This window comes from Nelumbo lutea, chromosome 1, assembly GCF_056320005.1.
Source record: "Nelumbo lutea isolate HS-2025 chromosome 1, American lotus-T2T, whole genome shotgun sequence".
In the NCBI taxonomy this organism is placed as follows: Eukaryota; Viridiplantae; Streptophyta; class Magnoliopsida; order Proteales; family Nelumbonaceae; genus Nelumbo; species Nelumbo lutea.
This window is the reverse complement of record NC_142684.1, coordinates 131,407,413-131,433,643: the sequence shown is the minus strand read 5'-3', so window position 1 is coordinate 131,433,643 and position 26,231 is coordinate 131,407,413. Positions and strand designations below refer to the sequence as shown.

At 38.1% G+C, this 26,231-nt stretch overlaps 1 protein-coding gene across 1 annotated transcript; it reads left to right on the top strand.

Moving 5' to 3' along the window:
* Positions 1-21,566, top strand: HGO (homogentisate 1,2-dioxygenase). The gene is made up of 9 exons (XM_088942207.1): positions 1-529; positions 935-1,165; positions 17,188-17,267; positions 19,650-19,817; positions 19,950-20,125; positions 20,266-20,335; positions 20,454-20,608; positions 20,918-21,001; positions 21,089-21,566. Exons 1-9 carry the CDS (start codon positions 315-317, stop codon positions 21,311-21,313), a joined length of 1,404 nt encoding a protein of 467 aa, XP_088798333.1. The 5' UTR covers positions 1-314; the 3' UTR covers positions 21,314-21,566.
* The last annotated feature ends 4,665 nt before the right edge of the window (positions 21,567-26,231 follow it).

Below are 26,231 nucleotides of genomic sequence, written 5' to 3'. Positions count from 1 at the left end.
GTTTGACCTGAGACTGGTCTATGGATTAGACGGCTGGGATGATCTATTCATCATCAATTCACTATTCGACGGTTTGAAACATGTTAATCAGGTCACGATAAAGACGTACCTTTTTTTTTATTATAGTCCCGTACACATTTTCTTACTAACGAACTGACCGGTGATCATAAATCGGGAATCGGGAGTCAGTGACGAGGTCAACTGTAGAGTGCAGACTGCGAGTTCATAGATTTTCGTCTGTATCTGTAATTAAAACACTCAGGAGCAGAAGGAAAAGCTCAGCGTTCTTCTGTCTGGTTTTGTTTGTTCTTACGATGGAGAATAAGCAACCAAGCAGCGAGTTCGGCGATTCTGGTTTCCCGGCGGAGCTGGAATACCAATCAGGCTTCGGCAACCATTTTTCGTCCGAGGCGATTCCCGGAGCTCTGCCTCAGGGCCAGAACAGTCCACTCATGTGCCCGTATGGTCTCTACGCCGAGCAGATCTCTGGCACCTCTTTCACTTCACCTCGCAAGGTTAACCAGAGAAGGTCTGTTTCAGTTTCTTCCTTCTCATATTTTCCTTGTTAGATGTTTCGAATTTCAATTGATTTTGTTCAATTTATTTATTTATGAGGAATCATTGGATGGGGTGATATATGTTAGTAGAAATTTATCTGGAGAAGGTGGAATACGCAGCAAAAATAGGAATTTTAAATTAGGTTTGTCTGAATTTTCATTTAAGTTGGATATTTTAAGATTTCTTCGATGAACGGTCTTTTTCTATGATTAACATCTTCTGAAGCTATAATTAATTCGACTATTAATTATGTTTTTTATCTGGCATTATTTTAATGGCTTTACTGTTGTTGATGCTGACTTTGTAGACGATATATGTGTTGCTATTTTTCTGGGGAAAAATGATGGTGGCTTATTTATTTCTATTTTGCTGGCAGTTGGCTGTATCGTATCAAGCCATCAGTTACCCATGAACCATTCAAACCTCGTATCCCTAGCCACAAGAAACTTGTGAGCGAGTTCAACCAGTCCAACAGTTCCGCTAACCCAACTCAACTGCGGTGGAAGCCTACAGAGGTTGCTGATTCACCAATTGATTTTATTGATGGGCTGTACACAGTGTGTGGGGCCGGGAGCTCTTTCCTACGCCATGGATATGCCATTCACATGTAATTGGTATTTCTTGGTTGCTCCATTATTTATCTAATTTCTTCCATGATGATCAATTTTTTTCCTAACTATTTATGTTCATTTCTTAGCTTGTTTGAGATAATCCGCTTCCCAGAACGAAAATTTCAAATTGTAATGGTTACATAGCTTTGTGGGTGAATACATATACATGGAAAGAAGGCCTATATTAACATCTACTTTACATATTGAAGCATAACCTATCGTTATTCATCCGTTGGAATCTACATTTCAGACTAGTGGCTCCAAGACCAATAAACTTCTAGCAGAAAAAGTGGAAAAACCAATAGTGTAACTGGAGCAATAATCTGTTTTAAAACCCCCTTAATTATAATTATAAGTAGTTAGTGAAATATTAATTTAAACAAATTGAAATGCCTGAGAGAAAAAGATAAAGTCTTAGTGCTAGAACACCATTGACATAAGCCAAGGCTCAAGTCATGAGACCACACGTCTCTTAATACACCTCAAATTGGGCCTCAAGTGGTAATTTCATATTCCTTTAATTAGCAGTTAATAACCTTTCTTTCCTCCCTCCCATATCCTTATATTGCTTGAGTGGTTTCTCTAGTAGTTTAGTTGTTTTAAAAGAATATGTCATCTAGAGGTTAACTGACTGAATCGGGATTTCCTCCTCCCAGAATGGTCCTCACATCCACCTCACAGAACTTGCAGCAATGCATTGGGAACATCTCCCCATGATTGAAAACATACAAGTACAGGAGATGTCCCTGATGCGAGGCTATAAATTCTGTGAGGGCCAATTATGTGAGGAGGAAATCTGAACTCTGACTGAGGATGCATCTAAGGTTCCTCCTTTAGAAATCAAGAGATTGATTAGGTGATACAGTATTTTAAGGGTGGTTCAACAACAAACACAATGATATTGTTGGCATTCAAAGCCTTACAATTTTGTTTGTTCTGAAAGATAAAATGAAAAGAAGTCTTAAAGACATACACATATTGAAACAATAAGCATGAAGCAGTTATCTGGTAGCAGCTTTTGGAGTCAATTGATGCATTCACAACAGAACTTTTGCAAGTGTTGCACATGCAAGTGGGTGGTAGAGCAATTAGCTTTATATGAGGCATCCTTCATATGGTTCAAGGGCTCCTGTTTCTGATAGTAGTCGTACAAGACTACAGATATTCTTTAGATTTTGAACAGAAAATAAAAGAAAGGAAGAGAAGAGGAGAAGAGAAGAAGAGAGATAGAGAGGAAGAACTCGTGGAAGGACTTTTGAGAGAAGAGAGTGGTTGGTGTAATAAAACAGCCACCCCACCCTTTGAATTTATATACATAGTTTCTTTATTGTAAAAGAACTTAATGCTTACATGGCAAGATACGATAATTAAAAACTAATCCTAGATAAGATAGAATAAGATTAAACTAATCATACTAGGAAAGCTGATCCTAATCAATGACTTAATTAAATCTAAGTACAACTCAGGCTGTCACACGAGTACACTAATGTGGGGTCCACAGTTTCCTACACTCCCCCTCAAGTTGAGAGTAGATGTTTGTCATTCCCAACTTGCATAGGTCTTCTTCTAACTTCTTTCTTGAAACAACCTTGGTGAGAAGGTCTGCAAATTGCATGTCGGAGGTGATGTAAGGGAGGCATAGTTCTTGAGATGTAACCCTTTCTCTAATAAAATGCCAGTTCACTTCAGTATGCTTAGTTCTGTCATGTTGTATTGGATTATGGGCTATATTAATGGCAGCCTAATTATCACAGTACAACATTAGGGACTTCTCATAAATAATACCTGTTTTTACTGTAGCTACTGTAGCTACAGTAGCTACAGTAATCCGAACCAGTAAGGAGAAGAAGAAGAAGATGAAAGAACTGTCGAACTTGATAGCTAAACCCTATCAGTCGACCTCTTAATAGTGATTAGGCTTCTAATTAAATGTACAAGAACTAAACTGCCCCTACTTAAGTATGGGACAGAGAACCTCTAATAAGACTGCCACATAAGCTCATAACTTAACCAAGGTGAGATGACTAATCTACCCTTATTCGGCTAACTCTAACACTCCCCCTCAAGATGGAGAATATATATCATATAATCCCAGCTTGTTACATATATAGTTCACTCTCCCTGAGCTTAAGGCTTTTGTAAACAAATCTGCCCACTGATCACCTGAGCTTACATGTTCTATGCTTATCTCTCTAGTAAGAACCTTCTCCCTCACAAAGTGGCAATCAATCTCTATGTGCTTTGTCCTCTCATGAAAAATAGGGTTGGATGAGATATGGAGCACAGCTTGATTGTCACAGTACAACTTCATAGGTTTATCCATGTGGAACCCGATTTCTTGTAGGAGATTCCTCAACCACACTAATTCGCATGTAGTGTGTGCCATGGCTCTGTACTCGGCTTCAGCACTGCTTCTAGCCACAACCGTATGCTTTTTACTCTTCCACGTCACAAGATTTTCTCCAAGAAATGTGCAGTAACCTGTAGTAGATCTTCTATCAGACACAGAGCCTGCCCAATTTGCATCCGTGTACCCAACTACTTCAAGTTTTCCTCTTGGTTTATACAATAGCCCACGGCCTGGAGCTCCCTTCAAATATCTTACAATTCTAAGAACTGCATCCCAGTGAGATATACGAGGGTTCTGCATAAATTGGCTCACCACACTTACTGCAAAAGAGATGTCTGGTCTCGTGATAGTCAAATAGTTCAGCTTCCCCACTAGTCGTCTATACCTTCCAGGATCATCAAATATTTCCCCTGTATCACCGCTCAACTTAACATTTGGTTCCATAGGAGTCTCAGCCGGTTTTGCACCTAACAGTCCTGTTTCGTCCAATAGATCGAGAACATATTTTTTTTGGCACAGGTTTACACCTTGTCTTGATCTAGCAACTTCTATACCCAAGAAATACTTCAATGTCCCAAGGTCTTTTGTCTGAAAATGATTTTGCAGAAAGACCTTGAGTTTGTCGATCTCCAATTTGTCACTGCCAGTTATGACAATATCATCCACATAGACCACTAATAAAATCTTTCCAGCTTCTGAGTCATAGTTGAACACTGAGTGATCAACCTGGCATTGTTTCATTCCAAAATTCTTCACCACTTCATTAAACTTCCCAAACCAAGCACGAGGCGATTGTTTCAACCCATAAATTGCCTTTTTCAGTCTGCACATCTTACCAGCCTCCCCCTGAGCAACAAACCCAGGTGGTTGCTCCATATATACCTCCTCTATAAGGTCACCATGAAGGAAGGCATTTTTTATGTCAAGTTGAAATAAGGGCCAATCATACATAACTGCCAGGGAAATTAACACACGGACAGAGCTAATCTTAGCCACTGGAGAGAAGGTCTCCATATAGTCCACTCCATACAACTGTGAATACCCTTTAGCAACAAGTTTGGCTTTCAGACACTCCACACTACCATCTGGCAAGTATTTAACAGTATACACCCATTCACAACCCACAACATGCTTACCAGGGAGAAGAGTAGTGAGCTCCCACGTGTGAGTATGTTGAAGAGCAAAGAGTTCCTCCTCCATTGCCTGCCTCCACCCAGGTGAACTAAGAGCCTCTTGGACATTGTTAGGTATGGAAATAGATGACAATAGTGAAACAAACTGGCGATGTGAGGTGGAAAGGCGAGATACTGAAACAAAATTGGAAATGGGATGGAGAGTAGAACTACGTTTACCTTTCCGTAAGGCAATGGGTAGGTCAAGTCCTGAAGGTTCAGCAACAGGAGCAACGACAGGATCCGCGGACAAGGTAGAAGCTGGAGGAGGGGTCGGTGTCGTTCGACGTGTATACACTTGCCGCATTGGTGGTCGTTCAGTAGGGATCTGCACTGGATGAGATGACGAGTCAACTCCAACAGGAACACCCGGAACGGGATCACTGACCGGAAGAGGAAGAGGAAGTAAAGGTGGAGACGAAGATGCTTCAGTTCCTGAGAAGAAGGGAACAGACTCAAAAAAGGTGACATCAGGACAGACATAGCAATTCCTCAAGTAATGATCTTAACAATAGAATCTCAGCCACACCATTTGCCATGGACCTATATTCAGCTTCAGCACTGGAACAAGAGACCACTTTGTTTCTTACTCCTCCAAGAGACCAGATTACTTCCTACAAAGGCACAATATCTAGAGCTAGATCTTCAATCATGAACCCACCTAGCACAATCAGCATCTATGTAGACTTCTATCTTCATGTGGTCATTTTTCTTGAACAAAATGCCTCTGCCTGGGGACCTCTTTAAATATGCTAATATCCTCTTAATCGCAAGGAGGTGAGTAGTTCTAGGAGAGTGCATATACTGATTTACTACACTGACTGCATAAGTGGTGTCGGGTCGTGTGAGGCAAAGATAAAGAAGTTTTCCAACTAACCGTTGGAATATAACTTTATCTTCAAGAGGCTCTCCACCCTCTGCACTAATCCTGTGGTTCTATTTAATAGGTGTGTTCGTAAGCTTAACTCCCAACTTTCCTGTTTTTCTAGCAGATCAAGGGCATACTTTCATTGAGAGACAAAAATTCCATGCTTGGATCTAGCTACCTCAATGCCCAAGAAGTATCGTAGTTCCCCTAGATCTTTTACCTCAAACTCTTGATGAATAAGTTGCTTAAGAGACTTAATTTCACTAGTATCACTCCCTGTTACTACAATATCGTCTACATACACAACAAGCAAAGTTACGAAAGAATCCTCTTTCTTAATGTCAATACTCTTGGCCGAATAGAGAAAAGAACAAGAATAATCTTAGAGGTGTCCAGAATGAATGACCCCCACCTCAAAGAGTCTCTTATATATTAAAAGATATGTACAATTACAAGAATGCCCATACAGGGCTGAAAGAGAAAAGAAGAATAAGATGTAAAAGTAATATACAACAGGGACTATACTAATAAGGTAAATCAAGTTATAGAATCTCCACACCCCCCCCCAAATTGATGCCTCGACATAAGCATCAGTTTGTCTATAAGAAAGAGGTGTCGAACTCTAGTCATAGCTTTGGTGAAGACATCAGCAATCTGCATGTCCGAGGCTATATGAGGAAGCGATATAGACCTAGTAGTGAAGAGATCTCAGATAAAGTGGCAATCCACCTCGATGTGCTTGGTCCTCTCATGGAAGGCAGGCTTAGATGCAATCTTGATAGCACTTGTATTGTCTGCATAGAGAGGAATAGGAGTAGGAACCTGAATGCCAATATCCATAAAGAGAGATTGTAACCAAACAATCTCACTGCAAACCGAAGACATGGCCCTATACTCTGCTTCAGTGGAAGACTTAGAGATTGTTGTTTTTTACACTTCCAAGAGATGAGTGAATCACCCATAAAAACACACCACCCAGACGTGGACCTACGAGTGTCTGGACAACTAGCCCAATCTGCATCAGCATATACTCTCAACTGAATAGGAGAGGAGGAGAAGAACAGTCCCTGGGAAGTTGTGCTTCTAACATATCGAATGATGCGATAAACAGTAGTCATATGAGGTTGTCGAGGAGCATAAACAAATTGACTAACAACCTGGACAGCATGAGAAATATCAGGCCGAGTCATAGTGAGATAAATTAGGGACCTCACAAGCTAGCGGTATAAGGCAGCATCTGGAAGTAATGGACCTTCAGATTTAGATAGCTTAAGATTTAGCTCCATAGGTGTATCAACAAGCTTTTCATCATTAAGACTAGCAAGTTTAACAAGGTCAGAGGCATACTTCTGCTCTCAAACAAAACACCCTCGATCACTATGATGTACTTCCAATCCCAGGAAATATGTGAGAGGCCCCAAGTCGTTCATGTGAAAGAAATTATGAAGTAATAGTTTCAATTCACGAATGCCTTCAGCATCATTCCCAGTCAACAGCATGTCATCAACATATAGTAGGAGAATGGTAATACCTTGAGGTCATCGCCTAATAAATAAAGAGTGATCAGAAGAACTCTGGCTATATCCTGCAGCAACAACAACATCGCGAAAGCGTTCAAACCATGCCCAGGGAACTTGTTTTAGACCATATAGAGATTTTTTGAGGCGACATACTAAAGAAGGATCACTACAGTATCCAGGAGGAGGCTTCATGTAGACTGTTTCCTTCAACTGACCATGAAGAAAGGCATTCTTCACATCGAGCTGGCATATGGTCCAAGGCTAAGCAGCAGACACTGCTAAAAGAACGCGGGTTGTGGTAATCTTTGCAACAAGAGCAAAGGTTTCTTCATAGTCAATACCATACTCCTGACTATATCCTTAGGCAACTAAACGTGCCTTGTATCGATCAAGAGATCCATCAGACTTTAGCTTAATGTTGTAAATCCAACGACTCCCAACAATGGATGCATCTAGAGGAGCAGGCACAAGATCCCAAGTGTCATTCTCATGTAAAGCATGAATCTCTACATCCATGGCTTCCTTCTAATGAGGGCTACTATTAGCTTCCTAGTAGGAGCGAGGAACATCTGCGGAGGATAGGATGGCAGACAAAGAGCTATGGTTTGAAGGAAAATCATAGCAGTCAGGAGGTCTAGATATACGAGTAGAACGACGAAAAGGAATAGAAGTATGAAGAGTGTCTGAAGTAGAGGTATCACTTACAGTAGTAGTGATAGGATGATGATCTGAACCAAGGAGGGAGAGTCACAGGCGCAGGGGCTGGAGCACTAACCGCTTACGAGAGAAGACGAGAAAGTCCTTCTTAGCAGAAAGAGGTGGATCATCTTGTGAATCAAAGTTTGGCAAAATAGAAACAAACGGTGCAGACAGTCTAGCAATTCCATTAAAACATGAAATGTGCTCAAGGAAAATAACATTATGTGATATATGAATGTGGTCAGGACTGTAACCCACAAAGGCACACATGACAAACTATGCAAACAATTTAGAACGTTCACGAGAGGGAAGATGAACAAAGCACACACATCCAAAGACATGAAGCATAGATAAATTTGGAGAACGACCAAATAACTTCTGAAAGGGAGACATTTTACCAAGAACTGAGGAAGGAATGTAATTGTTCAAAAACACAGTTGTATTGGATGCCTCTACCCAAAAGGAAGGTGGAGTATGGGACTCCTGCAATAATGTTCTCACAACACTAAGGATATGTCCATTCTTGCGCTCGACCACACCATTTTGTTAAGGAGTATCTGGACAACTTTGTTGCACTTGTATTCCATGATCCTTCAAATAGGATAAAAAATCTCCATCAGTGTATTCTCCTCCTGAATCTAAACGAAGAACATGCACTTGTGATTGAAACCGAACCTGTACCACAGCATGAAACAACTTAAGTGTTGGGAACACCTCAGACTTGTGGCGAAGAAAGTATATCCATGTGTACCCGGTACAATCATCAATGAACGACACAAAATATTTGTATCCAAGCCGAGAAGAGATAGAAGCAATCCAGACATCACTATGTATAAGCTCGAAGGGAGAGGTAGCATGCTCAGATGTGTGAGGAAAAGGTAAGGTACGACTCTTACTTAAGCAACAAGAAACACAAGATGTATCAAAGGTGTGCAAGGAAGGAACCTTATTCTTAACAAATCCATAATCAAACAAAAATTTTAAATTTTCTGAGTGTAAATGACCCAAACGTTTATGCCATAGGTCCCAAACATTATTTCTATGATTCAGAAAGTAATTAGAAGTGGAGGAACTGAAATAAACTGATGATGTTGTTGTTTGAGTCTTCTCGAACTCCAATGCAAACAGACGGCCCAACCTGCGCCCCCTCCCTTTCACCTTCTCAGTGTTCTGGTCCTGAATCAAACATCCATCCTAAGAGAAAATGAGAATATTACCTTCATCAATTAATTGGCCAACAGAAATCAAGTTTGTAGTGAGATTTGGAACAAGAAGGGTCTTGGTAAGAGGGAAAGATGCAGTGGATGAAAGCTTAAGAGACAGATCACTACTACCAATGATGTTTAACTTTTCACCATTGGCAGACAATATGTTTGTGATGGGTTTTAGTAAGGTTACTTTGTTGGTTAGGATTGGCTCCTGTCATGTGGTTGGTAGCTCCAGAGTCAATGATCCAAATATGAGAAGGAGAAGCACAATAACTGGAAAACTCACTAGGTAAGCCAATAGCAGAAAGATCAGAAGGAATAGCAGATGTTACAAGTTGTCAAATGTTTTGCTCAACCATAGATGCCAGAGAATCACCTTTAACAAAAGAATCGCCACTATCAGAGGCCATTTCAGCGAGAAAATAGTAGTCCAGGCACAAGGATATCAGAGAATCAAATTCAGCAATCACGAAGATGACAGTCTCAAAATGGCAAGTTTTTAAGACTGTCGAGTCTAAGGCCTTTCAAATATGAATCTGAAGTCTGAATCAAATAAGTGGGAGGCAAGAAAACTCTAGGACAACACTAGATCTAGGGTTATAGGTTGATCGAGTCAGCCGATTGATAGAAATCTGTGACTTACCAACACATCAGACTTCTTCTTCACGAACAAGAAGGTATCTTATGCTGATTGGGGCAGTCCTTAAAAACTCCAAACCAGAAACTGAGTGTAGGGTTAAGGAGAGCTTGAGAGAACCCTTTGATCTGGAGAGAAAAACTTAAATCGCAAGTTGATGTTGAAGGCTTGAAGTCCAAAAAAGGCTGTGGTCCAAAAATGGAAATTGTAAGTGCTGCCGCCCCAAGAAGAAGATCAGAAATCCTTCAAAAACTTCACCAAATCAGATGTTGTTTGTAGGTGGAATGGATCAGGTCTAGGCGACACCAGATTTGAAGTCTAAAGCTGTTGCAGTCCAAAAAAGGAAACTGTACAGTGTTGCCGCCCCAAGAAGAAGATCAGAACTCCTTCAAAAACTTCACCAAATCAGATGTTGTTTATAGGGAGAATAGATCAGGTCTAGGCGACACCAGATCTGAAGTTTGGCCTCAAACCAATGTCCCCCAAGAGAGATCTAAAGAAATCTCTCCTGCTGGTTGCGCAAAGAAGAAAGAGTAGAAAAGGGTTGATCAAGACAGCCCTAATACGATAGGTTTACTGCTTCTAGTAGGGTTCAAGAGAGCGAGAAAATAGATCAAAGAGCAACCTGCTTTGATAACATGTCAACACTCTTGGCTGAATAGAGAAAAGAACAAGAATAATCTTAGAGGTGTCCAAAATGAATGACCCCCACCTCAAAGAGTCTCTTATATATTAAAAGATATGTACAATTACAAGAATGCCCATACAGGGTTGAAAGAGAAGAAGAATAAGATGTAAAAGTAATATACAACAGGGACTATACCAATAAGGTACATCAAGTTATAGAATCTCTACACTTAATAAACAGGGTGTGATCTGAATGGGCCTGCACATATCCGAACCTATCACGGGCTTGTCTGGATCTGTCAAACCAAGCTCTGGAGGACTGTTTAAGTCCATATAAAACTTTGTTCAACCGGCAAACCTTTTTTCCTGTCTCCGTACCATAAAATCCAGGAGGCAGCTACATGTAAACTTCTTCCTGCAAGTCTCCATTGAGAAAGGCATTTTTAACATCCATCTTATACAACGGCCAAGAGTAACTAGTTGCAAGAGATAATAGGACTGATAGTAGTCATCTTTGCTACTGGTGCAAAAGTTTCTAAATAGTTAATACCATATGTCTGAGTAAATCCTTTTGCAACTAATCGGACCTTACACCTTTCAACAGAACTATCAGCATTATGTTTCACAGTGAATACCCATCTACATCCAACCCGTTTCTTTCCTTTAGGCTGATCAACTATCTCCTAGGTATTGTTTCTGATGAGGGCATCCATTTCTACTTTTATTGCATCTTTCCATTCTGGTGCTTCCAATGCTTCCTGTATTGTTCTAGGAATGGGAATATCATCAATGGATGTGAAAAAAGACTTATAGGAGGGAGACAAATGATCATAGGACAAGAACTGAGAAATGTTGTGAACTGTGGATGTGGTGCAATGGCGCTTGCCCTTACGAACTGTTATGGGAAGGTCAGGATCATCTAATGAAGGTGAAGGCTCCATGGTGGGATGTCTCTCATCTGTAGTATCTGTGGTACCAGGATCTAGATTTGCAGAGGGGACTGAGACTGGCCTACACTGCTGATGTCCGAAATCAACCTGTCTCTATCGTTTGTTATAGACTCTCACATCCCTGCACCTTTGACAACCTTCTCCATTACACCCTTCTTCACTTAATGGGATTTGTAAAGGAACTTCTGATGAGTTGCTCCCAGCCTCACTATTCTCCCCTTGAGGAGAAACCCTTGGATAATAGGGTTGATCCTCAAAGAAGGTGACATCCATTGAGACAAATATTTTTCCAGAAGTGGGTTCATAATAAAAATATCTCTTTTGAGTTTGGGCATAACCAAGGAAAATACATTTGGAGGGATTATGATCAAATTTGGAACGATGAGGGGCAAGGATTTGAACGAAGCAAGTGCACCCAAAGGTTTTGAGTGGAATGGTAAACAATTCTTTATTAGGGTATAAAAGGGTAAACGGAGGTTTCATGTCAAGAACCCGTGAGGGAATCCGATTGATGAGATAAACTATTGTAAAAACAGCATCCCCCAGAAACGTATAGGCACATTTGAGGTAAACATAATGCCTCTGGCTACCTCCAATATGTGTTTATTCTTTCTTTCAACAACCCCATTCTGCCGTGGTGTATGTGGGCAGGTACTCTGATGGATAATCCCATCATCAAACATGTAGGAGGCTAATGGGTTTGCAAAATATTCTTTTGCATTATCGGATCTAAAAGTTTTAATTTTAACCAAATATCTGAGTTAATGCAGGAACCTCATCTCGAGAATGCATAAGGTAAACCTAAGAAAACCGAGTATAATCATCAACAAATAACAAAAAATATCTGTACCCCCCCCTAGTTGTGGTATGATAGAGTTCCCAAACATCAGTATGCACAATTTCAAAATGAATATTGCTTCTGTTATTACTTAATGAATAGGCTGTCCTGCAATGTTTTGCAAGCTCACAACTTTCACACTTCAAACTAGACATCTGAACAGATTCAAATAAACTAGGAAACAAACTCTTCAAAGCCTGAAAGGATAAATGATCCATCCTATTATGCCAAAGCATCACCTGGTCAACAGACTAAGAAACAAAGGATTTCTTAGTTTCACTATCTTCCTGATGAGAACTTCCTCCAAGTAGGTAGATTTCATTTGTCTCACGACCAGGCCCAATCACCTTCCTTGTATCCAGATCCTAAAAAACATTTCAATCCGGAAAAAAGCTTACTGAACAATTCTGTTTTTTTTTGTAATGCTACTAACTGAGAGCAAGTAAGTATTAAGCTTAGGAACATACAGAACGGATGATAGGGAAATGGCATCAAACAACTTGATGTCTCCTTTGCCAAAAATAGGAAGAAGGGATCCATCAGCAATGAACACTTTGTCTTTACCAGAAGATAAATGATAGGTAGAGAAAAGTGATGGCAAACCAGTCATATGGTTAGATGCTCTTGAATTTATTATCCAATAATGTTTTGTATTACCTGGAGCTTAAGCATGATAAGTTGAGGCCCGATTACCTAATTGAGCAAAGGATGAGGTTGAAGGAGCTGACGGTGGCTGAGGAGATAAGACTGAGTTACTAACTTCACTTTCCAATTGTGTCAGAGCAGGTCGGACAGCAGCTAGGGTGTCTAGAGGAGTGCCTCTTGAGGCCATTGAGGCTGCACTATTAGTGTTGACAGCCATATTGGCATTCCCCTTTTTGTTTATGAGTTTTGCTAGAACTAGATGTGGATGCAACTTCTAATAAGTGTCTTTAGTGTGTTTAGGTTTCTTGCAATGTTCACAAACTAGGTCCTTTTTAGCCTCTTTCTTCATATCCCTTTCCTTATCACCAGACTTGGGTTTAACTACCAGAGCATATTCGGAAGGTTGTTGCTGTAACATAACCTTTCTCCTAGTCTCTTCACTGTGCACTAGGGAATATGCTTGAAACAGAGTCACACTTTCTCTTGTCAATAGCTGTTGTCTTACAATATCATACTCAGAATTTAGACCAGCCAGGAACTCAAATACTCTGTAAGTCTATGCATCTTTCTGACTCTCCCATTCAATTGTCTCAAGGTGGTCAATCTCATTCTACAGAGATTTTAGGGTTGAAAAATAAACAGAGACCTGTTTCTCTTCTTGTCTGAGATTTTTAGCCTCACATTTCAGCTCATAAGCCCTAGCAACATTAAGGGGCTGAGAGTAGGTTTCTTTCACAAATTCCCATATTTCTTTAGCTATTTTTGCCCATAAATAATTTTGGTTGATGTGTGGCTGCATAGAGTTGCACAGCCATGTCATCACCAAATAATTTTCCCAAATCCACTTAGCATAAGTGGGATCCTCCTTGGTCGGTTCCTTCACATTTCCCAACAAATAGTTCAGCTTTCTTCTTCCCCCAATGGCCATCATGGCTGATTGGGCCCACTCTAAGTAGTTTGAACCATCAAACTTTACGGTTGTAATCTGGAAGGTGTTTTCAGCCATGCTACCTGAATCAGCCCCAAAAACACCCTCCCCTTGGCTTTTAAACTCCATTATTAATCAAAATACTTCCTAATGCTGTACCAATCGGCCTACTAGGTCTGTAACAGGTAATAGTGGGTCTAGATGGAGGGTTCTAATTCAAAAACCCTAGTCGGCCTATTGAGACTGATAGCAGTAAACAACTGTAACAGTCCTAGCTCTACTGGATCTTCCAAAGAGCAAAGAAATCGAGGGAGACAAATCTGATTACCTCCCTGAAGCAATACCAGCCCTGAAACTTGAGGGTTTTCTCTTAAACCCTAAAAGGAATACAGAAAAGAGGGATTTTTTCTTAACCGTACCTCTTAAAAACTAATCCTAGATAAGATAGAACAAAATTAAAACTAATCCTACTAGGAAAGCTGATCCTAATCAATTACTTAATTAAATCTAAGTACAACTCAAGCTGCCACACGAGTACACTAATGTGGGGTCTACAGTTTCCTACACTGGTTATGGAGGGAAAGTCCTTATAGGCCCTATTTACCTGGCATAGTTAACAGCTTTGGAGATTGGGTTTATCTAGGCAGTTTCTTTCAATCCCTTCAACATTGACTTCATGCTGATTCACCTTTTTAGGAGGAAAGTTAAATTTCCATGGAGAGAGAGAGAGAGTCTCTGGAGATGTAAAACAGCCTTGGGGTTGATTGGATCTCTTATAAATAGAATAATGGTAAATAAAGAAGAGAAGTTGGGTATATTGAAGAAAGATACATAGATAGAGGTGCCACAGCTTCCTTTATGGAAGAAGTGTGGAGTCTGTCATAACTCATACTAAACTCGATACAAGGTCCTCAATTGAGTTTCATGAAAGGAAAGTGTTTGAACATCTCTCTCAAAATCCAAAAAAAAAATATCAGAAAGGCAAAGTTTTGTTCTCAATATTTGTCACTCTTCTACAAGAATATTGTGGAATTTATATAGACAGTTTTCTTAAAACTCTCCAACTTATATTCATTACAAGTTTGACATGAAATTTGAAAAAAGAAACTTATAAGACAAATATTTGCCCAAGTAAATCCTAAAAAGTATAAATTCTAATTAAAAACGTAAATAACCTAAAAATAGAGAATCATGTCATGGACTTCTTGGGTGTTCTTAAAACAACTCGCTCTCAGTTCATGTCTGAATTGCCTTCTTTAGGTCTTGTTGATAGGTAAGCAAATAACATACACCAAATCAAGCCAAAGTTGCAGGTTTTGACTCCTCAAATTTAGGCTGCAAATCGAGTGATGGACTTGAGACTCTTCTCTCTAGAACTCACTCATAAATGAACTTTGAATATCAGTGCCTTTGCATCATGCATCATCTGATTACCTTCTCAAAAACAAAAGTGAAGAAAAAAGAGGAAAAACATAAAGATAAGAGGATATCTTCAGATTTATTTGCACCCTTGCAAGCTTTATTGGATTTGAAATATTCAAGAAATGGATAGAAACTATTTCTGCAGCTGATTTTATGGATTCTATATGCCCTGTATGTTTTGGTACCATCACAACGTGCTTACAGGTGTGTGTGTGTGTGCACACGTAAATGAGCATGCCATATGTTATATTGTAGCTTCAAGTTGTACACCTTTTACCTTTTCTATTCATTGAAGGTCAGATTCCTGACAGTCTCAACCCCCCCCCCCTCCCCCTCCCCCACCCCAACATTATGAGCCTCTTCTCTAGATCTAGATCTAAATGCAAAACCATTTATTCTAGATGGCAACAATAGGTCTTTGGCCTGTATTTCTGGATTGTATTATACTTGTCTTGAGATGTAGGGCTGCAAAATAGATCAAACCAACTTTGGACAGTGTGATGTGGACGCCGGCAGCAGCAGCAGCAGTAATTTAGTGTTCTCAGCAGCAGCAATTTAGTGTTCTCATCATATCTTATCTATTCAATATTCTTGCCTTATCTGCTTTCAGTAGTAAGGATTAGTAGGAGTCTTATCTACTCAGTGTTCTTATCTTATCAGTTCAGTAGTATGGATTAGTAGGGAGTCTTATCTTATCTTATAAGTTCAGTAGGATAGATTAAGGGAGTCTTATCTTATCTTATCAGTTTAGTAGGATAGATTAGTAGAGAGTCTTCCTAATTAGCAAGGAGTCGTCCTAAAAGTAGGACTCTTATCTCTTGTAATCTCCTATTTAAGGAGCTGATTTTATTCAATAAAGGCATCGAAAATTTCAGTCAAGAAAGAGATCAAGGAGAGTTAGGTGATCTCTTGGACAAATCACCATTAAGGCGCCAAGATAGGTTCATCAAGAGCAGGGAGGAACAAGGGAAAACAGGAGGTTTTCCCCGTGGACCGACCCGTGACGAGATCCTATTCCCGGGCCCATAACATAGTGGGTATCTCCGAATTTGATTCCATTAAACATCAGGATATTCACTTTCAATACGTTTTGATATATAACCAAGGACATGTTTTCTGTGTTTTTGTTTGCAAGGACCAATTTGTTTTCAAACCAGTTGGTTTTGATTTGTTTTTGGAACTCACAACAAGAAACAATTTACATTGAAGAACACCCCCTATATACGGGGCATAACATATCAGTTTTGAAGATCACCAAGACATGAAATAATAGGAGTGCGCAGGTTTTGGATGTTTCAGATTGTAGAAGACATCCTCAGTAGCCTGTATTTCACCAATCAGGCTAACAAAATTTTTTGGTATCATGTGTATCGATATTATGAACCGTCCATGTAAGTATATATTGGATATGTCTATATATACAAATACACAAACTTACTAAAAAAAACATATATATATATATATATATATATACACACACTTGAATCTAATCAGATCCAACAGATCCAATTGAGATCAGGTATACAGGTCCAGATTAAATGGATCCAATCAATATCAAATCCACTTGCAGCCCTATTGAGATAGAATAAGTAGTGAATTCTCATCTAATGTTTTAAGTGTTTCGTTGATTTTGTGATTTCCTTATGAATTAAGAAAGAACTTTAGGCTAAGCTAATACTCATATAAACAGTGGGGAAGACTAATAGTTCTTTTACAAGGCCTAGAAGCAAAGAGATATATCCATTGGACTGCTTTTGGATCATGGTGGAAATGGAATTGTAGGATTGGATTTGGCAGGCAGAAAAGCAGAAATAATTCCAAGAGAATTGAAAAGAGTAATGTACAGGAAGACATATGTTCTTCTATCCATGTTTGAGAAGAATAACTTCACAAGGTCTCTGTTTTCAATCTAGACTTCAATTTTCTCATAAAGATGAATAATTATAACTACAGGTGATTGTAATTTGGCAATCTTTTAATTTCCTTTGTTATATATGTAGAAAACTTTTGCTAGTGGGACTGAAGATGCTTTAAAGCATTAGATGCTGGATTAGAAATAGAAATGGTAATTTGATATTTGCAATCATCACTGAGTTCAAACTGCAAATCATAATTATGCATTTTGAATAGCAGAAGAATTTTGTTTGCATTTAGGTACACTGCCAACAAATCAATGGATAATTGTGCTCTTTGCAATGCTGATGGTGACTTGTTGATAGTGCCTCAGAAAGGAAGTAAGTGGCTGTCATGTATCCTTTTGTACTCGATTCCTCAGCGGTTTGTTTCAACCTCCACATTATCTTCTCTGGTTTGGAGAATGGGCTTTCGTCTGCTGATGTTCTGAATCTCTTTAACATATTTAGGCTTTGCTGTTTATAGTCATTAAATTTCATAAAACATAATAATAGGTATAGGATCTGTGTTGCAAATATCCTCCAAACATGATACTTGTTGCAAGAGCATGTCCATCAAAAGCTGATGGTTTCTGAACTTTTGAGGCAGGTGTACATGCCAATAAAAGTGTTGATATAGAATACTAGGTTGGAAGCATATAATGCTATTAGCCTAACCCTGAGATCTCTCTCCTGTCTCTTTTTTGTTACTCAAGTTGCATACTATCAATTTTCCTTGGTTCTCAAAGGCCAAAGCTAATGCCAAGAACAGGGTGCCATGTGCTGAATTATTTGCCCTGCAGACGAGGTGGGACCCACAAAAGCATGTCCAAATTTGTACCACAATTTGTCTTTCCGTGTGTCCCACCATGTCTGTGGGGCAAATAATTCATTAAGTTGCACAATGCATTGTTTACTAGCATTCCTCTGAGTCCTCTTCTGCAAATGCATTTGACTTGAACCTTTGCTCATTTTGACAATATTTAGATGTACCATGATATTCCTATACTGGATGGAAATGGTAAGGGTGGCCATTGATTTTCAGGAGCATAATGCATAAAAGATGCCTTATGGTAAACTCCAGAACAAGGACCTTCTACCATTGTGCTGCACTACAATCATAATCATATTCATGCTCCTGGCCACTTCTTTCAAATTCTTCTCCTTACTAAGTACTGCTACTCAATTTTCTGGATCTTTTCAAGAATAGCTTCTGAGTGATCTATGATATCAAGTAGCATATTATTTAGCTGGAATGTCCTAGGGATTTAATTGTATTTGTGCAATATTTCTGATGTTATCTTTCTAGTGCACATCTATCTCTATGGGGGTTGTTAGTAATATGAGTTTGGACATAGTTAATAATCCATCCCGGATCATCATGAGCATAAGCTAAAGAAAGGATGAGAAACCCTACTCTTTAGTGACGGCTCTAGAATTTGGATTACTTCTATAGATTCAAAGCACATCCTAATCTGGTTCTCGAATGAAAACGACTATTTGAAGATATGGTTAGAGGAGGCTTTTAGAATCAAGGCATTCTTGTTTCACTTGATGAAGTGGGTTCCGGATTTTGAACTTAGTTGGGAATCATATATCATGCTAGTGTGGATCAGTTTTTTGTATCTACTAGTAAATTGTTATATCAAAAACTTGCTCAGATTGGTAGGGATTGTTGTTTCACTTTGTAAAGCTCAGCTCGGCTCGTTTTTATATCAAAAACAAGCATCTTGTTTGCTAATTGAGCCAAGTTCGAGCCTAATAAAGCTCGGCTCGAGATCCTAATTGAGCTATATATAAATATATTAATAAATAATTTTTATTATATGTATAATAATACATATTATATATAATATTTTTATTTTTTATATGTATGATAATAAATAATTTTCATAATTCTTAAATATTTGTATGTATAATTAAAAAAATAATTTTGTATATGTATAACTTTTATTGTTTATAGGAAATTTGGCTCACATTCGAGCTCAAGTCAAGCCAAGCTTGAGCATACAAGCTTTTGAGCCAAGCCAAATTCAAGCTCAAATCTCTAGCTCGAATTGGGGTTGAGCTTGAGCCTCATGAATATTTTTTGCAAGTCAAGCTCAAATAACTAGATATTCGGCTCGAATTCACCCCTACGATTAGGAATCAAGGAATAGGAATGCAAGAGGTATCAATAAAGTGTGGTAACCAACTCAAGAAATACAGTATGCGACTAAGGTGAAATAAACAACAAATTCTAAATGTGTAGCCACTTCTGCAAGGAAAATCATATTGCTGAGAGACCTACCAAGGATGTTACATCCAAGAGAAATGATTTCCCAAATCAAGAATGGATGATGGTTGAGGAAAAAAAAAAAAAGAAGAAGAAGAAGAACCGTAAGTCTAAGGAGGACTGGGAAATGGCACCCAGTAATCAATTAGAAGTAGTCCAGGGATCGTCAAGAGAAAACAAGGGTTTTCACCCCTATTATTCTTCTTAAGAATCTTTTTTCCTGGTTATAAGCCAGAAATTAGAGAGTTTTGCTCCTTGTATAGCTTTGAGGGTCAGGTTACATGCCCCACAGTCCTTTTTCATAATCATTTAATAAAGCTCTTCAGATATTCTTTAAAAAAACATATTTGTCTCTATGCACTTTTTTCCTTGGCAGATTCTTTGGAACTATCTACTTTTGTGGTTTGCTCTAGATTATTTCTCTCTTAAATGCTTTCTCCATTCTACAGGGCTGTGGATTGCAACTGAATGTGGAAGGTTGCAAATATCTCCTGGCGAAATAATTGTTATACCTCAAGGGTTTCGTTTTGCTGTCAACCTGCCAGATGGTCCATCTCGTGGATATGTTGCTGAGGTTTTTGGTGCACATTTCCAGCTTCCTGATCTTGGGCCTATAGGTATTGTATTCTGTTATTCAGTTTTGAATGAAAATTCCATTAAACATTGTCTAATCTAGTTTTGTTATGCAATACAATTTACTGGGCTTGTAAAATGCTATCCTGATCAAACTATCTTTGGATATTGTATAGGTGCTAATGGCCTTGCTGCTCCACGGGACTTTCTTGCCCCTACAGCTTGGTTTGAACAAAAATTCTGTCCAGGGTATACCATTGTACAAAAGTTTGGTGGTGAACTGTTCACTGCCATACAAGATTTTTCTCCATTCAATGTGGTTGCCTGGCATGGTAATTATGTACCATATAAGGTATGTGCCAATAGAGATAAAAGGATGAGTTTCTTGTAACATCGGTTATTCCCTTTGGTATCAAATTGTGAAGCACTTGGAATGAATGTTGTAAATGCATATCTCATACCTAATTTATGAAAAATATCATTTACTTGCAGTATGATCTAAGTAAGTTTTGCCCATTCAATACTGTTTTAATTGATCATGGTGATCCATCAATAAACACAGGTGTGTGAATTCTGCAATATATTTTCCTATTCTGTTTTCCTATAGAGGGTAGGAAAGAATCTAATTGTTCATAAACATTGTGTCTAAACTTTCCTCTTTTTATACAATTATATTGCAGTACTAACAGTGCCCTCTGATAAGCCTGGTGTTGCATTGCTCGACTTTGTCATCTTTCCTCCTCGATGGTTAGTTGCTGAGCACACATTTCGACCTCCATATTATCATCGAAATTGTATGAGTGAATTTATGGGCCTAATTTATGGTGGATATGAGGTAATTATTTAACATGGCATGATTTTTTTTTTTAATCTCTTTCTGTAAGTTAAAAAAGAGTATAGACATGGGCAGTTTGGAAGGCATAGAGCTCTGTCTTTGCTACCTGCTTTCCCAGTACATGTATCTTCATATATGATAAGATCTTCAACATCTAGACATGCAATTTCATGTTTATGCTCAAAACGTGCATGAATTCTCATTTTTTATTAGATGCTATTGCTTGTTCATGCTCAAAATGGGATCAAAGTTATCTTTTCTTTGTTTGTTTGGTACATTTCACCAAGATACTTTTGACATAATTACAAGGCAAAAGCTGATGGGTTTCTCCCTGGAGGTGCAAGTCTTCATTGCTGCATGACCCCCCATGGTCCTGATACCAAGACATTTGAGGTAGATGCTTGTTTTCAATCAGAATGAATTGTTTATAGGATAACTTGCTCTCTGCTTTGGATGACAAATTTATCTGTACGATGACAGGCAACAGTGGCCCGTGGAAATGATGCAGGGCCATTCAGAATAGCTAATACCATGGCTTTCATGTTTGAATCGTGTCTGATCCCTCGAGTCTGTCCATGGGCTCTTGAGTCTCCCCACATTGATCGTGAATATTACCAATGCTGGATTGGATTGAAATCCCACTTTTCCCATGAAGAGAGCGATTATAAGGATAAACAAGTACAGAATGGAAAGGACACCAATTAGTGGGATTGGATTGAAATCCCACTGATTTAATGAAGACTCGGTCATGAGCTCTTCCAACATCAATTAAGCTCTGTTCTTTTATTGGAAACACGTTTACCTGGGTAAATGCACTTACCCAAGGAATATTTACCTGGGTAAGTGCATTTACCCATGTTCTTTTTCTGTTTAATTTACCTAGGTAAATGAGATTCTTTACTTTCCCATGTTTTTTTGCAACATCCACTTTCCTGGGTAAGTTGGTAATTTTTGTTCATCTCTTGCCAATTTTACCCTTTGGGAACAAATCCATGTTTTTTTTTTACTTTTTGCCTCAATAGCATAACTAGTCCAAAAAATGCTAGAAAATAAAACAATTAACAATGGCCGTCCAATTGTCCAACAAACAGACGAATAAGTACTTCAGAAGAGAAGTCCCATATTAAGCTCCTTATGTAAACAACCACTAAAAAGACTGCTAGAGAAAGGATGCTCACGGTCACTGATCCATAAATCTGCAACAAATAACAAACAGATATTAGTCTCACAGTAGCAACTCTTCCAGATTTGCAGTTGCATAAGTATTGTTTCATACAGTTTGGTTTCAGTAATGCCCTTAAAAGCTTTGATATTCTATAACAAATAATTCTAATTTCACATAATCCTTTAACACATTGATATGATTTGTTGAATTATTCTCCTTCCTTAACAATCATTACTTGCCTCATTCAAAGAACCAAATCTCAAAACATTCCAACATAATAAATCAGGAAAATAGAAACACAACAAGAACAGATAAAGAAAGATTATGCCATTCAATTGCATATCTAGGATATCAGTATCCAACTTGAACTCGGTTAATCAAATTCCAAATTGGATTAAGACATCACGAATTCTTAACAAATGAACTAAAAAGACTTTCATAAATCTTTGCCTTGCAATTTTACAAAAAGACAGTTCTTGAAACAATTCTACTAAAAAAATATGTAAAATACATTCAGATATCTTTATGGTAAGATTGTCATATCTGGTTTCTATCAAATAAATTTGAGTGCATTTGGACTCAAATCAATAGATTAAACAGATGTATTATTGATAACCATATTTGACTAAGTAGATCCAGGCCATGATCTGATTCACAGAAAGACTAACGTAAAGATTATGTTTTGATTACATAACATACTTTCAAAATAAATCTTAATCAAATTAGCAACTAACAAACCAACAGTATATTTGGAAAGGTCATATTTTATATAAAAGCCTGAATTCCAAACAAGTCTTTGACAAGTAATTGTTACTAATCATATTACTCGCATAACCACCCAAAGAAAAAGAAATAAGAATAAAAAAGAAAAAGAAGAATTGAAGAAAAAGCTTAATATTTGGCCATAACATTGGCCTTCCAAAAATTAGAAGCTAAAAAAAGTACAAGTTCTGATTTTGTAAATTAATAATATGGAATAACACACCTTTAATAGTGCCCTATCATCATCATTTACATATCTAATTTTTCCTATTTCCAGGTGCATCAATATTGCTCAATATTTGAGAACCTCTGTCACAACCAAACATGGAAGAAGACTCACAAGGTTTTAACCATCTTTTAAATGGCTAACTAACTTAATACTCTACTAAGATGGGACTATTAGCAAGGTTTTAACCATATACTTGCAACCTGGCATTCTACAAGTAACTGCTAGCAAAGACTTATAAGACAAATCTTAATCATCTAGCTCTGAAAGTGTAACAAGGTCCTTTTATGTTTTAATTATTATTATTATTTTTAGATTATATATGGGTACAGAATACAAAAATGAGAGCATAGGTATTGATCAAATTTTAAGTGAATTTCATCTGACCAAATTTTAAGAGCATAGGTATTTTTTGAGATTATGTTTTAATTCTTAATCATAGATAAGTGAATTTGATCTAGCTAAATTTTAAGTACCTAATGAACTCAAAATTAGAAACCTGAAGAACATTTAACTCTATGCAGAAGTGAAACTAAGAGTGTCTATGTTCAATGTTTCAAAATAAGCAGGTGCAATGGCGAAAATAGTAGCAGATGAGCCATTTAACTCTTTGTTGTATAAATGTACATATCTGGCATATCAATATCTCAGGTTGCACTGTAGCAAGCTTGCTAAATGGTCTAAAACTAGAAGGCCCACTACCTACCAAATGTTCTGTGTTGTTACTAGAACCAAAGACCAAACCAAATTGATGTTTTCAAACCATCACTGATTGCTTTTTCTTGGTTTCTCAGATTTTAGCCAGTATGTCAGCTGAAGATAAGGCCTTACCTGCAGATGGTCCAGCTACAAAATCTCTCAAGATGACAACAACAACAACAAATAGTTGCTAGGCAAAGTTTAAACCTTTATATTTTCCACAAACAACACTCTCTCAAGATAACAAAGCCTTGAACTGAAATTAATGGTTGATCCTTGTATATGCCCTCATACATGCAGTGAAATTATGGATAGAACTGAAACTTAATGCAACCAAAATTTGAAGTTGGGAACATGAACCGGGACCCCAATTTAATGTCTGTTCGACACATTGAGGCAACCCATTTTAGGTTAAGGCCTGAAAAGTTTTACTTTCCCTTGATGTTTCATGTAACTTTTCTTTGGGATAGACAGCTGGAATTTTATTAAATATCAAACAGAGAGGACCATGGGGGCTAACAAGGCAAAAATATTTTGGTGGGGAAACCACAATGATTTCTGACGATCTATTCCATTATAGATAACAGTATAATCCACGAAACGAGAAGACAACTTCTAATTCCATTGCAATATGGTAACAAATCAGGAAAACGGTCTGAGAAATAGACATGCAAAAGAATAACTACAAGAAAAAAAAGTAATTGCATGGGCTTGTATCTCAAGAATTTTCAAACAAAATTTTGCTTAGAATATGAAAATGAATGTAGACCCCTTTAACAAAATTAATAAAAAGCTAAAGAACGTAATGGTGTAAATTATAGTTTAAAATCAATAGAAACATCCCTCCATTCGGCAATTTATCTAGCAAGATGACGAGAATGGCAATTGGCAAACACTGATTCTGTGAAATAATCATTTGCAATACAAAACAAATCACAGAATTCAATCTACAAGTGGTGAGAAGGTAATAAAAAGGGATTAACAGCAATTATAAACGTAGAAGAAGAAACCCTATGAAAAAGAAAAATGGTGCGATTTACCCTCTTTAACTCTTTACCGTTTCAATGGATGAAAAAAAATATTAACAATGACGGTCACTTGGTGGAGCAGCGGCAACAAGTGAGAGTATCATCACTGGTGACAGAATAACGGTGAACATGAGGGAGACACTTTCAACAGCAGGCAACGGTGATTTTTGGGAGAAGGAACGATAGAAGCGGAAAGGCTCTCGAATGCTCATATGTTGTGGGGGGCAATTTTGACATTTACGTTTCACTCGGGAAAACAAACTTACCCGATTATGAGAAGGGTACCATTTACCCGGTAAGTGATACCGGGAAAATGAAATTTACCGTGGGTCCCACTTATTCTTGAAATACGAACGTGGGTAAATCAATCAATGATATTGTGAATCTAATTAAGCAATTTTCCTCCTCTGACCAAAAATCAGCTTATGTTTCAAATCTGCATGTATATCCTAGCCTTTATACATATAACGGGTTAAGCCCAATGTTTTTCTTTTTTTCCAGAATTTCCAATATAAAATTAAGCCCAGTGCTAAAAATACCAATATTGCAAAGAGTTCTTTTTTTTTTCTTTTTCTTTTGAGATATCATGAATATACACTAGGAATATTCATATAAATACTACAGATATATCAATAACACTAAAGCTATAGGGGCCCTTTTGATAATGGCTGAAGTGGCTAAATTAAATTGAATTACTTATTATTTGTCTTTTAGTGGATATAATATTTAAATAAATTTAATTAATAAAAATATAATGATCAACCCAATTTCAGCTTCAATCATCTTAAAAACTTATTCAAAGACAAAGCAACAGACCATTCAGTTCCGTCATTTCATCTTATGATTATACGGCCTCAATGAATGTAGATAAAGTTTAAACAGGAAGAAATGCATACTTAACAGTTCCCATGAAACAAGACATTATAGTCTATTTGCTGGACGTGGACCAATTGGAGTTTACATTTTGTGTAGATATTTCAAACCTTCACCTCGCACTCACTTTTGGTCTAATGAGTGCCGGTCTGGGAGGGCTGAAGCGCAGCCTCTTCTTGCTATCCAAGGTGAGCCCTGCGTGGACAGTTACAAGTTATATGCCCGTTTGGGAGGGCTGAAGAGAGTTTACAAGGTGAGCCCTTCTCCTAATCTCATTAGGAGGTTTCCAGACCTCAATCACATTTAGATATGGACTCTCTGAGTAGATAGGGTTAAGACCCAATCCTATCTGCTAATCCAATCTCAGAATTCGCCCCTTATTTAACTGATCAAATCAGCCCAACTCGAAATGGGCTTTAGACCCAATAAGGTTATGTGCTCACTTAGCCTTCTAAACTGTTGCCCAGTTGGGATTCCTTATATGGGGTGGGACCCAAACATTGATCTACACATCAGCCACATGGGTTCAGCCCAGCCTTTGTTACAAGGCCTGGCCGAATACATTGTTATGGACAGTGCACCCCCTAAAACCCATCACATGGGCTCTATGGGTCCAACACTTACCCTAAGTGGTCCCTAGGCCAAGCCACCTTGTAACACCTAGGGACTGTGGGTAGATGCAAGATTAGCCCATCAGGTATTATCCTCAATGGTCTTACACTTAACCTCTCAGCTCATAATGATCAAACACTACTCGACAAGAAAGAACCTCTCCCTCGGCTGCAAAGAACAGTGTTGCACTCTCTACTCACATGGATACTGGGAATTAAAACATTTTGCAAACAATTAGAAACTGTAATATATATATAT

Excerpts from the sequence above, each read along its gene's own strand:
- HGO (XM_088942207.1), top strand. The coding sequence starts at position 315 with ATGGAGAATAAGCAACCAAGCAGCGAGTTCGGCGATTCTGGTTTCCCG. Across the intron at positions 20,126-20,265 it reads GTAATTATGTACCATATAAG|TATGATCTAAGTAAGTTTTG; the intron begins GTATGTGCCAAT and ends ATTTACTTGCAG. Across the intron at positions 21,002-21,088 it reads CTGATACCAAGACATTTGAG|GCAACAGTGGCCCGTGGAAA; the intron begins GTAGATGCTTGT and ends GTACGATGACAG.